General features: G+C 45.5%; 1 protein-coding gene across 1 annotated transcript in view; it reads left to right on the top strand.

Annotated features, from left to right (window-relative positions):
• The window catches only part of Ptprb (protein tyrosine phosphatase receptor type B), a 97228-nt gene that overhangs the window by 12456 nt on the left and 68449 nt on the right, over positions 1–16323 (top strand). The window contains exon 4 of the mRNA XM_051176223.1: positions 14951–15224. Coding sequence (XP_051032180.1) covers positions 14951–15224 — 274 coding nt within the window. The remainder of the gene's footprint in view (positions 1–14950; positions 15225–16323) is intronic.

The raw sequence follows: 16323 nt of genomic DNA, 5'->3' as shown, positions 1-16323 counted from the left end.
GACTTTGCTTCTTTATGAGAACACCGCCAACATCATATTGCAATATACAATATATGATATATATATATATACATACAAACATATATATATATATATATATATATATATATATATATATATATATGGTGAACCCATAACCATTAAACAAGACACCATATCTTATCAGCATCACCATTACCATCACCACCATGTCTACTTTGCTGATGTCTACCTGAAACACACAGAGGCTAAAACCCAAAGACTCACGCAAAACGATTAAGGAGAAAACATAGCAAGAGTGTACACACACACAAACGCACATACTCAGTCACCGTGTTCTCTAGTGCATGACACCTGTTCATCAAGGCAAGGGCCACGGAAGACACATTTGAGCTGCAGCTACCACTGTTCATTAAGCAGCCATAATAACCCTGGAGTCACTCTTGGAGGAGGCAGTGTGTTTCTTTTCTTTACCTCTCCCCTTTTCTCACATCCTCCCCTGCCAATGTGATGAATTTGACTGTGGGAGGTTGACTTGGTCTAGAAGCTCTGTGGCTACTTTCTTCCCCCCTCCCCCAACCTCTAACTCAGGACCTTAAGGGAATTAACAAGTCAGATGTAGAGATGAACTAGAGCTTCGGTGTCAAACCAGCCTAGGTCCTGGCAGTTTCAACTCAAGTCATCCTTCCTTCTTTGGAATGGAGATCAGGAGGGGGCGTTCATCTGCCTCCCGAGGCTTTGAGAACAAAGATCTTTTTAAAGGAACCAGATTGGCAGGTGTTCTAGCGTACATAAGAGAGTGTTTAGTGACATTGGCTTCTTTTAGTCTGTTGTTATCATCTCTACCCTCGCTGGCTCCAGGCTTGAGGAACCCCAATGAGCTAGCATATTCTCTGAAAAATGCTCTAGAAGGGATAAAGTGCTGACTGTGCATAAAAGCAAGATTCCTGGCTGGTTCCGAAGCCACTATCCACAACCCCTGCCTAGAGGCACACTGCCTGCTTCCTCCCCCACCCCGCCCTTCTGCTGGCCTGGGGAGGAGCAGCATTTCCTCGGTTTGTGAATAGCTATTGTGGTTCTGGGCTGAGCTTTCACAGTTCTGTACTTCCTTCCATTTGGCCTTCAAAGAGACCACAGCCCCCCGATGGGGGTCTCCAAATGAGTGAAGAGGCTAGTGCTGTCGCCACTGTGGTTTAGGCAGGCTGAAGACGAACAGTATCCCCACTGCCCAGGTCAGCGTTCTCAATCTTCCTAACGCTGCTGCGACCCTTTAACACAGTTCCTTATGTGGTGCTGACCCCAACCATAACATTAGTTTCATTGCTACTTCGTAACTGTAACTTTGCTACTGTTACGAATTGTAATGTAAATATCTGTGTTTTCTGCTGGTCTTAGGTGACCCCTGTGAAAGGGCCATTCAACTCCCAAAGGGGTCTGGACCCACAGGTTGAGACCCCCTGGCCTAGAGGAAACCATACAAACAGCCCTTAGATCCCCTACATGATGGCACTTAGACTGCCGTTATGAATAGAACCAAGTATCACAGACCATGAGATTGATCAAATTATTTTTAATACTTATTTTTATTACCTTTAGTTGTGTGTGTAGAGGGAGGTGGGTGCGTGTGACTGTGGGTGCCCTTGAACACCAGAGGCATATGATGCCCCTAGAGCTGGAGTTATGGGCAGCTGTGAGCCACCCAACATGGGAACCAAACCCCTGTCCTCTGGAAGACCAGAGCATGTCCTGAACAGCTGAGTGGTCTGTCCAGACCCTGTGTTGAGACACTGAAAAAGCAGGAAGTAATATCATGTTATTATCACATGTTTCCAAAGCCCTACCTGTGGTCAGCTTCACTCATTTCTTCAGTTAAAATGCATAATCCTCTGCTAATTGCACAACCTCGTTTAAAATTCACCCAGCCCCTCCAGCCTTAAAATCTCAGGGTTCCTTTTTATTTCCCTTTTTCTTTTAGCGACACATAATTGGATTGCCTTCCACTTTGTTCATACAGGGGCTGATAATCTGTCACGATATCAACCACACACACTCACATACACAACATTCACACACTCACACATTCACACACACACACTCTCACACTCACACACATACACACACATTCACACACTCACACAAACACTCTCATACACACACTCACATACACACATTCACACTCACATACACACACATTCACACACTAACACACACTCACACCACACAAACACATACACACTCACACACTCATTCGCACACTCACACACTCACACACATATTCACACACTAACACACACTCACACCACACACTCTCACACACACAAACACATACACACTCACACACTCATTCACACACACTCGCACACTCACACACACTCACACCACACACACTCACTCTCACACACAAACACACACACACACTCGCTCACTCACACTCATACACACACTCACACACGTAAGATGCAGCCATGGAACAGGCCGTAGGTGTTGGGATGGCCGGCTGACCTTGTCGCCTTTCTCCGGCACCCTGGTGTCTCTGTGAAGATGAGCTGTAGTGGAGGCGAGGGCTGATGCATTGAGACAAGAGAATGAGAAAAGAAAGGGAAACTGTGGTCAACACAGAAGCCACGCTGTGCCAGACGTCAGGGGAAGTCTATGCCCCTCAGTTCTGGCCCTGGCTGACCCGGAACTCGCTCTGTAGACCAGACTGGCCTCAAACCCTCGGAGATCCACCAGCCTCTGCCCTGAGTGCTGGGATTAAAGGTGTGCACCGCCAGCTAGCCCACAGGGCTTTTAAAACCACAGTTGCAGGATTCCACCTCTAACCATCCCAAATGGGCACTGCCTGAAGTAAAGACTCAGAGTTTACAGCATGGAATGCTCCCAGCTGCTTCTAGGAAGTTGGGTCTGTGATCAGTTGGTAGGTAACTGAGAAATTAGCTTGTTGGGGGGAAAGCATTGAAGGCAAGAAAAGAGCTGATGAGGCCATAGAACCTGAATACAGTCACAAGAAGACAAGACAAATACTAGGGAAGGAAGCTGTTATAGAAAAACAAACAAACAAACAAAAACAGCTGGAACTGGGCAGTGGTGGCGCACACCTTTAATCCCAGCACTTGGGAGGCAGAGGCAGATGGATCTCCGTGGGTTCGAGGCCAGCCTGGTCTACAGAGCGAGTTCCAGGACAGGCTCCAAAACAATACAGAGAAACCCTGTCTCGATAACCCAACCAATCAACCAACAAACAAAAAACAGCTGGAACCATTAAAAGAACTCAGTGCCATAAAGTTCATGTCACAAAATTAAGTGTGTCCCAGACTTAGGCTTGGCAATTCCATGCAATGTAGGGTCCTCTGCTAAAAACACAGGGACTCCTCAAAGGGATATGACCGGCATTGTTGGCAAAACTGAAATATCAAATATGAGTTTAAGCCTTGTATCAGTTTGGAAGTTCCTTAATTTAGTGACTTTATTAAGACTGCTGCCTATTCCGAGATAGTTCAGGTATATTTATTATCTCTGCAGAGAGAAAAAGAATAGACAGAGACAGACGGACAGACGAGTTGGGAGGTCCAGGGAACGGTCGCAGAAGCTGTGCACAAATGATGTAATTGACCTGCTGATGTGCAATTATTTCAAAACCATTATTTTTTAAGATAAAAAGAAATGAAGAAGTTTTCTGCAATGGGTTGTCACAGGGTGGCATTCACGAGAAGCTACTGGACCACAGCTAGGCCAGGTGGCTCACACATGGCAAGATGCATCTCCTTGGAGAACTGGGGTGAGAGCAAGTGAGGCTTGGGGCCGCTGGGTGGAAGAGGAGGAGAGATTAGCATCCACAATAGGAAAGAGATGAGATGAATTTGCAAAAACAGAAAAAGAAAGAAGTCAGTAAGCCAAAACTGAGAACTGGCGCTGAGCCTGGAGATAAGCATGCAGATACGATGGGATAGACACCCTGGAAAGAGCAGCTAGGTGCCTTAAATCTCTGCACCCTCACATTCCACACGCGCACTAACCCAGTCACTGCAGACTGCAGAACACAGTGGAAAGGAGAAACACTATGGATTCCAGCCAGGAGCCATCGCTGGAGAAAGCCGGTCGTTTCCATACCTCCTGTACTTCGCAGGGAGCTGGTAGCAAAATGCAATCGCATCACTAAGTCCAGACGAGAACTTCCTACTGCAGAAACGTCTGTGTGGGAACCAGGGGTACCCATGTTGCTGGAAATCCCGCGTAGGTTTGGGCCAATGAGCAAGTCCTCACATATCCTTGCTAGGTGCCTGCTGTCTGGGCTGTATGCCCGTGGGCTTCCTGTGTGCTCTTCTCCCTGTGAGATGGGGGGCGGGGATAAGGGGAGGAAGAAAGCAGAGGGATGGGCAGAATTCGGCAAGCGCATACTTTACTGGGGGTTCTGATCTTGGCACAAGTAGCGATTTCAGAAATGTCTCTTGATTGCTGAGAAGCACACGCTCTCAACACTGAGTTGGGGGGGTCTACCCCTCCAGAACAACAGCTTCACGGATGCCGAATTCTTCTAAGGCTTGGGGGGTGCTAGGTACCGGAGTCTGTGGTGCTCAGAGTTTTAATTCTGCACTGGGATGATGGAGGACGTTATTTTGTGGAAGATTTATGCAAACTTGTTAGCCCAGCCCATGTTCAGTGGACGAGTGTTAAGGTTTATTCCGTCAATATATGACCTGGGGGTGTGGGGGAAACGATGAAGAATGGGGCTTCTTCCTTCAAGGGCTCTATAATCTGGCCGAGAGCTTTAACATTACATGTGTGGAAAACATGATAGGGCCCTTTGATCTTCTGCTTTGATCACTGTCAGCCCAGCACTCAGGGGTCTCAGAGATTCCCTGAGTCTGCCTCACCCAGTAGAGAAGGGTGGGGTCAGGAAGCTTTGTTGAACTAGAGATAACCAAGAAAAGGGCAGAATGTAGTACCATTGTGGTTCTATCTTTAGATTTTTTTTTTTTTGAGTCAAAAAAAATCAAGATTTTTTTTTTTAACAAAGAAAAGATCTGATTTTTTTCCAGTATTGCTTTTTTTTTTTTTTTTTTTTTTTCAATGCCAAAACTCACCTGGGATGTTAAGACCTTGTAAAAATGCCAAAAGCCTCTCTTTTAGGAGGAGTGGATGAGGTTGGGAGTAGATGGGAGGGGCAGAGGAAATGAGGAATGGAGGGAGAGGAAACTGTGGTTGGTATGTAAAATAAAATGAAAAAAATTAATAAAACTAAGCCTCTCCTTTGTGACATCTAAAAGAACTCATAGAGAAAAAATGTGACCCACAGGATATTAAAAATATGTCCTTGGTTTCCGATCTTAAGGCTCTGAAGAAGCTAAAGGCTCTGCTTCTTTGTTTAGCTTTTCTCCTTTAGTTGTTTTACATTTGTTTATTTTTATGCATGAGTGTTTTGCTTGCATGTGTATATGTGCACATTCATGCCTGGTACCCAGAGGCCAGAAGAGGGCATCGTATCTCCAGGATCTGGTGTTACCAATGGTTGTGACAGGACCAGAACCATCAAGCCCTTCTGTGAGAGCAACAGGCACTCTAATTGATGAGCCACCAATCCATCCCCATTTTACTTTCTCTTTTAAAGCCAATCTTATCTGATGCCGTGTTCTATTTATCTACTGTCAAGGATTGGGTGAATAGACTTTGTGAGACTCACGCTCTAGCTCCTGAAGCCAGTCTGCCTAGAAGTCATGCACACACTGACTGCCCCATGGAAAGCATCTCTAGCTACCCTGGCTTGCCTTACCTGTGAGCAGATTCATCTCTTGGGTTGGGTGGGGGTAGCTGTGGTGTTGGTGAAGATACAGGAGAAGCCTGGAGCTTGAGGAAGCCATTCCCTTAGAGTCACTGCTACTTGTAAATGATATGACTGCCTACGGCTACAATGTTGTGATGAAAGTTACACAACATTTATTTGCTCCCAGACTGAAAAAAAAAAGAAATTAGTGTGGAAATAAATATCAAGTGTACTAGTTGGTTTTGTGTGTCAACTTGACACACAGTAGAGTCGTCTGAGAGGAAGGAGCCCCAGTTGAGTAAATGCCTCCATGAGATCCAGCTGTAAGGTATTTTCTTAATTGGTGATTGATGCGGAGATGGCCCAGCCCACGGTGGGCGGTGCCATCTATGAGCTGCTGGTCCTGGGTTCTATAAGAAAGCAGGCTGAGCAAACCAGGGGAAGCAAGCCAGTGAGCAGCCCCTCCATAGCCTCTGCATGAGCTCCTGCCTCTGGGTTCCTGCCGATTTTGAGTTCCTGCCCTGACTTCCATCACTGATGAACAGCAATGTAGAAGTGTGAGCCAAATAAACCCTTTCCTCCCCAACTTGCCTTTCAGTCAGGGTATTTCGTAGCAGTTAATAGAAACCTTAACCAAGGCACCAAGAAACGGTACAGATGTGTTGAAGAGTGGTGGTGTAGCCTACTGATAACAATTCCCTCTCCCTCCTCCCGTCCAGGGTTTAGAAAACCAACCATGTCATGGCCCCCAGTCTGGGTAGCTGTTAAAGGCCTCCGGTGCTGAGCTACTGACCAGCTCTGTTTGGGCAGGAGATACAATGCAGTGGGAATGCATTGCCATGTGGATGCTCTCAGAAAGATATTCTCATCCGTGGACTCTGTTATTCTTTATACTATCGCCGAGGCCTCGATCCCCCTGGTTTATTTCAGGGTCCCTTGGAGAATATTATTTTGCCGTTAACAATTACAGGTCTTAACATTTCTGGCCTTTTCTTTCAATCCCTAAAACTGCCCTCCAAATATTTTTTTGTTATTTCCTGGAGACTTGTGATCTAGGAAGTCTATCTAGAAAGATTTCTTTAAGTACTCCGAACTATATATCTCTAAATGCAGAAGAGGATGGCTGTGACGTTTTTAAAAATAACTGCTCATCAAAGTAGTGCTTTCTGTTGCTTTAGTGTTTACACTTGCTGCAGGCTAAAATTGTGTTGTTTCTACCCCAGTATTCTACTGAAGAATACAAGGAAAAACAGAAAAGGACTTGCTACATTGTGATTGGTTTCAGTTGAAAATATTATTGTAGTTCAGAGGTAGAGCATTTGCTTAGCCTGAGCAGGGCCCTGGCTCACATTTTAAGTGCCACGTTAACTTGTGCATGCCTCTAACACTAGCATTCGGAAGATAAAGGCAGGAGGATAAAGAGTTCAAAGCCATCCTCAGCTGCATAGACAGATCAAGGCCAGCCTAGTTTACACGATACCCTGTCTCTAAATAAATAAAGACACTGCATGAGATTTGTTTGAATAACAAAAAAATGCTTTTAAGTAATTGAGGTTACTTGCACAAAACCAGTACAAGATGAAAGAAATCAAAATCCCAGCATGATAAACATTAATGGTTGCATGGTTGGTGTTCATGTGGGACCCCTAACAGCAGGAGTTAGGGGTGCCTCTGACTCTTTGGCCTCCTAATGGGGCACATCATCCAGCCTTGATGAGGATTTGTGCCTAGTCTTATTGTAATTTTTTTTTTATGCCATGTTCAGTTTATATCCCTGGGAGCCTGCTCTTTTTTTTTTTTTTTTTTTTTTTTTTCTCAAAGGCAGACAGTGGACAATTGAGTCTGGGAAGGGAGACTAGGAGGAGAGAAGGTAGGGGAAATAATGGTTGGAATGTAAATAATTAAACATTTTTAAAAATCCCAGCATGAGTCAGGAAGGGGCTCACAAGGCCCACATCTAGTTGAGGAGTAGTTGGCAACTGATGGCTGTTGGTGGAAGAGAGAGTCATTTTTCTCTGGGGGGGGTGGCCACACTGATATGTTGTACACACCCCTCCTATAGATACCTCCACAACCGTGCACATATGGGCAGCACTAATTGGAGTCTATTTTTTTGTTTTAAAGACAGAGGGCATGAAGTTAGGAGGGGATGTGTTAGACAGGATCTAGGGGGAGATAGAAAGCAGCATGATCAAAATATATTGTGTACATGTATGAAATTCTTAAAGAATAAATGTAAACACACATGCACACACAAACACAAACACACACACTTTTACAAACTTGGTGAGCAGAAGCCACTCAGAAGCCAGAATAAAAGGGTATAAATTCAAAGCCTTCCTGTGCTACAGAGCAAGTTTGAGGCTAGCAAGGAAAACTTAGCAAGACTTTGATTTAAAAAAAAAATTGAAGAAAAGTAAATACAGGGTCAGAATAAAAATCTGAAGCACAGCATGGGCAAACTCCTGGGTTTAATACCCAGTACTAGGAAAAACAATTCTTCCTAGAAGGAATGGCATCAGGCTGGTCTTGTGTCTAACATTTGATGTTACATTAAGCTGTGTCTCCAAATCTTTTTCCTGTATCATTCACACTGAATTTTTCATGAAGCACTATAAATATCAAGACATGCATGATATTTATTTATAAAGGTGACTAATTTTGTGAATTCTAAACTTGTTCAAGACTGTCTAAACAATCTATGTCACATCTTGAAATCAGAAAAAACAGTGGGATTTGAAAGGAATCAAGAAGGACCAGTTAAAAATAACTTGCCTAATAATGAAACTTTGGTTGGAGGTCTATAAGGGAGCATTTTGAACTGCCATTGGAGGTTGAATAGTTCTTCCTCACCAACTAGTACTAAGGATTTGTTAAAACACAAATTGTTTCCTTGTTTCCTCCACCCCCTGATACTGATTCCTTAGGGCCCTGTAATATGAATTTCTAGGAAGTTCTCATCTAATTGCTGATGCGATACTGTCCTATAAGAACATGTCTCCTCATCTTCTTCCTCTCCCTCTTCCTCCATCTCTCCTATTCCCTTTCCTTTCCCTTCTCCTCATCATATCCTTCTTCCTCTTCTTTCCCTTTCTTTTGTTTTTTTTCTCTTATCTCTTCCCTTCAAAACTCAGTGTCTTCCTATTTCACTCTTTATCCCTCCCGTTTTCTCTCTTCCCTTCATTCTCTCTCTGTCTCTGTCTCTCTGTGTCTCTCTCCTCCTTTTCCCACTCAGGACAGCCTTTGAAGCATGCATCAAGACCATACCTGCAAGAGCTTGTGAGTTGTTAGAGAATGTATTCACATAACAACATTTGCTAAGCAGCCTCAAAGATCCAGCCACTCTCTCAGAAAACATCCAGTGAAATTCTGTTGTACTCTGAACCCTGTGCAGGAAGAGGAAGCAAAACTCTACCCTAAAGGAATTTCTCAAAGGGCCAAAGATGCAGGCAGTGCTCAAACACATAAATAATTAGATTATTGCCACACAAATGGGTTGTGAGGAGGAAGTATAGAAAGATGGTCCTTCCTTATGATGTCCGATACGGAGGAGGAGGTCTTCAGAACATGAACCAGAGCCTGACGCTGAGCACCTCCTAAAAGATAGCATGCTCCCGAAGAAAGGAAGCAAGCAGGAGATAGACAGGAAAGCAAATCCAGGTAACCAAGGTCCTGGGTGGGGGTCTGTGGCATTTCACTCACTCGTGGGAGGCTTGTTTGCATTAATTTTTCCAGTCCACTTCCTCTCTACCACAGAGCCCTCTGTCTCAGACCCTGGTCAATCCCTGGCCTACAGTCGCTCACCTCCTTCCTACTGAGACATCAAATGATGTCATATGCACCATCGGCAGGCACATCCCTATGTGGGTGTGAACCCCGGTGGTGGGGTGCTTGGGAAAAGTCAGGGCTCATGGGAGGCAGTACAATGGTAGTGTGCTCGTGTGCCGTGGGCAGACTCACTCCACCCTTGTTTTGTGGATGGTAAACGAGTGTGCAGAGGAGGGAAAGCAAATGCTCTGGAGGGAACTGAAGCAAACGAGCAGTGGGTATCGCTTGCTGGGTCCGAATTTCCCTGGGGAATGGCCTCACCCTGGGATAGGGAAAGATGTGGGGACCTCGTGCCGTGCTCAAACCAAATTACATGTAAGTGGAGCTACACAGCTAACTTTGTTATGAGGCAACTGAGATTTCGGGGGCCACAAAACATACACCCTAACTGTACCCCAGCCATTACCAACCAGTGGCAAAAATGGGTGGTAGAGCAGTGAACAGTAGGCTGCAGATGAGTTTACTGACACTTAGAGTCCAGGGGAACATTGGCTCTTTTAATCTACAAGTCATGGTCCACGGCTCCTATAACCCCTGTAATTTCTTATGTCACGGCAATAATACAAAATATATTTTGTTAGAATATTTGCCTTAAGTTTCTGAAACAGCTCCAAGAGATAAAGGCAAAATGGTGTTTTTCATCCATACCTGAGCGCGTGTGAATGCAGTTTTTTAGAGGCACCACTGATAAACAATAGCGGGGAGGAGACTTGGAAGGCATCTCATGGAGGAGGAAAGGGCTGAAGGTTGAGTTCATTACCAGTGGCCAATGACTCAATCAGCCCTACTTCATGGAATATCTATAAAAAGCAAGTGCCCAAGGTTAGGGCTTCCAGGAAGGAAAGAGGGAACTCAACCCTGTGTCCCCAAGGGTGACATACTCCTGACCCCAGGGGGATGGACAGTCCCTTGCTTAGGACCTTGTACTCCTTACCCCGGATACCTCTTATAGAGTTGCTTGCATCTTTAAGTCAGTCTTTGCAATAAGTAAATACAACAATGAAAAATATACAAAGAAATTGAGTCACCATTCCCAAACAGTGGTTGTCGCCCCTGGTGACTGGTGAAATCAGCATCTGTGTTCATAATGTAACAAGATCCATGCCTTAGCCGCAAGCTTGTAACTAATGACTGTGTGAACTCAAACACGATTGTTACTGTGAATTTTTATCACCATTTTTAGAAGACAACTGTCTAGTCAGAAGCAGCCACACCCTTCCTGTGGAGTCTGGGAAAGGTTTCCTGATGACAACGAGAAAAGGTTAGCCACTGTGATGGAGCAGGATGCCTGATCCCCATTCCTGGAATGCAATGACTTCTAAAAGCAAATTCAGGGTCACGTGATAGGACAAATGGGCTCAAAAGCAGTTGAGGAATTCCAAACAATGAAAGCAAATAAGAAACGAGTCAATGTATTTATACTGTGTACAGAGTTTCATAAGCCCCCTCCTAAAAAATGATCCCTGGCAGGGGTGTGTACTGTGCTCCTAGAACTTGAAGCCACATTTGCAGATATGCATATTAATGCTGTAGCTGTGATTCCATTTTTTAAAAACTTTTGTTGATTTTATATGTGTGTGTTTTGTCTTGTCATGTCATGTGTACCATATGCATGCCCATCTGGTGCCCATGAGGTCAGGAGAGCATAGGGTCCCCTAAAACTACAGTTAAGGATAGTTGTGAATTACCATGTGGTTTCCAAGACCTGAACCCAGGTCCTCAACAAGTGCTCCTACTGATTAGCTACGTCTGCAGCCCCTGTATTTGTTATTTCAAAAGGAAAAATAGTCAGCAAAAGTCCAAGTTTAAGTCAGGCCCGTTGTCTCTCATTACATATTAATGTTTATGGGCTATTTTGAACCCACAAAGTATTGGAAGCTATGTAGATGATAATGATAAACCAATGATAAATTAAAGTCTGAAGTAATATACCTTTGCAAAAGAAATGTTTATAACTACTGGTCCTTCCCATCATGTACTGATATGGTTCTTAAACTATGTTGAGGATATTAAAAATGATTTTAAAACAATTATTCTAAATATACATGTTCATCTTTGATAGCTCAAAAATTTTAAAAATGGATTTAAAAACATGAATTGTTACTTTCCCAACTGTTGGTCCTGGGAGCACTCTTGGTTGGGTTCCTGTTATTTTGGGAAATGCCTAGCAGTAATATTGGAAAGGTATTTTCTCACAGTCCCTGTTTGCTTCTTTTCAAATGTCTTCAGGTATATCCGTCTAAGTCATAAGGAAGGATCATTAGATATGTTAAAAAGCTTGGTCACAAAGACACAGCATGCTAGTTAGTGTGTATGTGTGTCCTCAAGTGTGTGTGTGTGTGTGTGTGTGTGTGTGTGAGAGAGAGAGAGAGAGAGAGAGAGAGAGAGAGAGAGGGAGGGAGAGAGAGAGCTTGGGAAAGATTGGATTCATTGAAGATTTCCAGAGGACAGTGACTATCCCAGAGAAGATGACAAAGAATGGCATAAACATCAGGAATTAGTAAACTCAGCCTATGCAATGAATGAACTTAAAAGAGAACCAAAATTAAAATAAGATGAATGGGTTTGGATGCTGCCCTTGTTACAAACTACCACTGGTAGATGAGGTTTGCCAAGTTGCTTTCACGTCTTTTATTGTATAGGCGCTCTCTCTGGGAAGCCTTTAGAACAACATCCTTCAACTGAGGTAGTCTTGTTCTCTGAATACAGAAGGTAAGAAGAGGGTAAGGAGGAATGAACTGAAAAGAAACGTTGCTCAAGGCAGCTGGTGCTTGTAATGAAGAGCCCAGCTAATGGACGGGAGAAGAAGACTATGGGCCATGATAGAAAGGTGTGCCAGGCCGTGGAGAGTGCTGGGTAAAATGGAAATATACGTAGGGAGACGAGAACCCTGGGCAAAGAAACAGGACACACTGCATTCTCCCAAAGCACACAGGCGCTAGCTATTTGTGAGTGAGGGCTTGCTGCTTAGTGAGTGAGCCCTAACTTGCAAGGGAGATTTCAGACCTGTTGGCATCTATTTCAGCCCTGAAGACTCTTAAGGTTTTCCATTAAGAAACATTAACAAGCATATTTTCTAAAAGAACTGAGGTAATTTTCACTTTCTTCAAGTTTTCTACTTTCCTGCAAAGTGACTATAATAGACATACGTAGCCAAGAATGTGTCTCCGTTTTGTGATATATATATATATATATATATATATATATATTATGAGTTGGTGTCTTATCCGCCCCCCCCCAGTGATTTGAAATGTGGTGTGATGATCCATGTGAGACAGTTATTGACAACCATGCTGATTAAGCTAATTAAGACTTTTGAGTCTTTTATTAATAGCCAGACCAAGAGCAGGCTCAGCACTCTGGAAAACTCATGGTGTCCTGGCTCTAGGATATAGCATTTTTTAAAAGGCAAAATCCACAAAGACACACAAAGTTAGGTAATGGTCAGAAAACCTTAAAATCTTCATTCCTGCCAGAGCATAGTAGTCATTTTAAAAAGACACTTGCCAATTATCTTGGCTAATACATCTGGAAATATAGTCAAGCCGTGGAAATCTCAAATGTGTTGCCAAGGCAGACCTGATAGTTGCAGGGAGGTCATGTAGCGGGCTAAGAACTACCTTAAGCAAACACACGATGGAATCAGAACAGAATTTGGCCTTACCTTAGGCATTTCAGTGGGGTCCTATCTTTTGTTAAGAATCTCAAAGTCGTGAAACTATAAACGTGGTCGCAAAGCCTCTAAGTGCCAGTCAATACTTTGATCTTTTGGATGGAGTTTTGTTTTTTCTCAGAATCACTTTGAGACATGCATGTCTTCGGGTTATAGGACACTTGCTCACGGTGCTCACAGTTGGTGTGGGAAACACTGCACGAGCTTCTTCGAGAGGTGTGGGAAACTGAGTTGTGGGGGTGTTTTCCATTGAACTGAAGTTGGTCTTGGTTCCTTCTGTCTGTTGGGGATGATGGACCCCTGGACTACCTGCGTGATCAGTGCTGAAATTGCTTGCTGGGGCCTGAGTACTTGGTGGTAGCTATTTTGTTGTCAGTTACAGTATTTTCTTAAGGTTTAGGGACCCCAAAGACCTATGCAAGTGGATTGGGGAACTGTGGGGGGGGGGGTGAAGGTTGTGTTGATAATGGGCGGGCTCTTGAGGGTCTTCTTCTGGCTGGTGTCAGAAGGATGTGGACAGTGACAAATGGGTGTTTTGAGGTGAGAAGGGCTAAAGCCCTCTAATAAAAGGCTTCAGGAAAGAGTGTGGGCGACCCAGGGAAATGTGCTCAGGTCAAGTTTAAGCCTGGGAAAGGAGGCCCTGGAGAAACCAGATGAGAAAGATAGGAAGGAAGATAGGGAGGGGAAGGCTGGGTGTGGAGAGGGGAGGGGGGAGGCTGAAAAGTGAGAGGGCTCAAGCACTGTTGAAGGCTATGACAACAGAGCTGAGGGCCACTGAGAAGGAAAAAGTGAAAGTCCAGGAGGAGGAGGAGAAGGCAGAGCCCTGAAGCCCCGGAAGGGACCCTTGGCTGGGGAGGCGGCAGCGGAGGCGGGGGTGTGGGGGGGCAGCTTGGCTGGCCTCAGGCCCCCTTGGCAGCCTCAGGCGTTGGCTCTTCGGGGCTCCCTCCCTCTCCGGAGCATTGTTCCTTTGCCGGGAGACAAGGAAATTGCCTTTTGATTGCGGAAGTCCCGGACGGGGCTTGGGGGCGAGGCAGCGCGGGTCAGAATGGCAGCGTGGGAAGGGCCGCGCGCCGCGGGTCCCCGCCGCCTGTCGCGTCCGCAGCCCGCCCTGGGCGGCAGCAGAAGCAGTGGCTGCCGCGGCGCTAGCGCATCGCCAGCTCCCAGGGAAGCGCGCTGCGCCCACAGGGCGCGCTGAGCGCGCAACAAGTGGTACCCGAGGGGGCCGGGCTGTCTGCCCAGCGAGATGCGGAACCATGGAGCCGCACTGGCCTTGTGGATCGCGCTGAGACTCCTGCAGGTGAGCGGGCCAAGCAAGGGTTGATGATGCTGAAGCCCTCTGGGCTAAGAACCAAGCCCATCCTCTTCCCAGCCTCTGGGGCTGAGCTGCCAGGTGCAAAGGAACAGCTCCTAGGTGGAAGAATCATCCTTTGACGAAATCCTTCCATCCACCAAACTGACAGCTCACCCTGCCGACAGGAAGGCAGGCTCCATCTCCAGCTGCTCCTGGGGGAGGTGAAGCAACTAGGAGGAAAGTTGCTTGCCATCATCCACTCCCCCCCCCCTCCCCCGTGAGCCCTCTCCGGGGTTGGAGGATGAGAGGACAACTGAGGCTGGGCTCCAGGGGTGAGGACAGGTGACCCGGAGACAGATGACTGTCTCTAGGCAGTGCAGACTGTGGACTTAACCTGTGCTCTCCCATTCTTTCGCAGGCCGCACTAGCAGAGCAAGTGAGATGTAACTTCACACTGTTGGAGTCCAATATCTCCAGTGTGTCAGCTTCTATCCAGTGGAGGACTTTGGGGTCACCCTGTAACTTCAGCCTCATCTACAGCAGTGAGACCTCGGGGCCCCTGTGGTGCCACCCCGTTCGGATAAACAACGTCACCTATGGATGCAGCCCCAAGGATTTACAAGCAGGGACCATCTATAACTTCAGGATTGTTTCTCTGGATGGAGAAGAGAGAACTCTGGTCTTACAGACAGGTAAAGAGAGAGTGGCCGGTGTAATGGGATGGCCAGGCCACTTTAAGCTGAGCCTTGTCTTTTCATACTGGGGCTTCCATTAGAGGAGGGGGGGGGGGATTGTTGGACCAGCTTCTCCAGTGAGCAGAGACCTGGTTGAGAGAAGCTCACTTGACTCTTGGAGACCCCCTTCCGTGCTGGAAACAGCAGGTGCCTAAAGCAGATGTCTAAACAGCCCCTGAAAGGGGAGGAAGGGGGCAGAGGGAGTTTGTTTTGTTTTGTTTTAATCGATGTGGTGTGAGCTCCCATTGCATTAAATCGTCACACATCAGAATCATTTTAAGTAAATGATGGAGTTGTGATGATTAAGGATAAGGCTTGCTTGTGTTTGTAAGATGTGAACCAGAATAATACCTTCAGGGAGAAAAAACAAACAAACTAACAAAAAACAGTGCCATTCATAGGGAAAATCCCTTAAAAAGAGAGTGCAAAAAAATGATTTGAATTAGGTAACAGTAGAGAACATTCTTTGGCCACTCTGAACTTCGAATCCATGATTTCCAAGCTTCTCCTTGAATGTGTAGCGTCTAAACCTGTCTCTGTCTTGCCTCTGTTCTCCCCTCTGTGAAATGAGAGGCTGGGTGATTGCTCCAGGCCCAAGTTCTCCCCACCTGCGGGGACTACCTCCAGTGTTTGCCTCACCCCTTGAGGGTGCCACAAATCGCCCAACTCCTTAGTCTTTGCCATCTCTGTCCCATACAACACTGAAGGCTTCCTTCAACCAGAAGTTTAAATCAAAGAGACAAATGCTGAAAGTTAGGTAGAGAAATGGGTTACCTTTATGATTCTTTCCCTTTTCTACCAGAACAAAGATGGTTTCTTTGGTCATAGCTCTTTGAAGGCCAACAGTCTGACTAGAAATGTAAGCAGAGTCAAGAAACCTCGATGTGCCCCTGAAATGTTAATCTGTTCATCATTTTTAAGCCACGATGCCCACTTACACCATTTGACTTGCTACAGACAAAGCGTAGAGGTGATTCTTGAGGGCTGAAGGAACCTTAATTTGGAGAGACAAACTAGTTGTTAAGTTGTTAAGTGCTTGTATTTGTGTGGAACCAGA

Source organism: Phodopus roborovskii, unplaced genomic scaffold, assembly GCF_943737965.1.
Source record: "Phodopus roborovskii unplaced genomic scaffold, PHOROB, whole genome shotgun sequence".
Taxonomy (NCBI): domain Eukaryota; kingdom Metazoa; phylum Chordata; class Mammalia; order Rodentia; family Cricetidae; genus Phodopus; species Phodopus roborovskii.
Note: the sequence above shows the minus strand (reverse complement) of the source record. Positions and strands in the feature narration are given on the sequence as shown.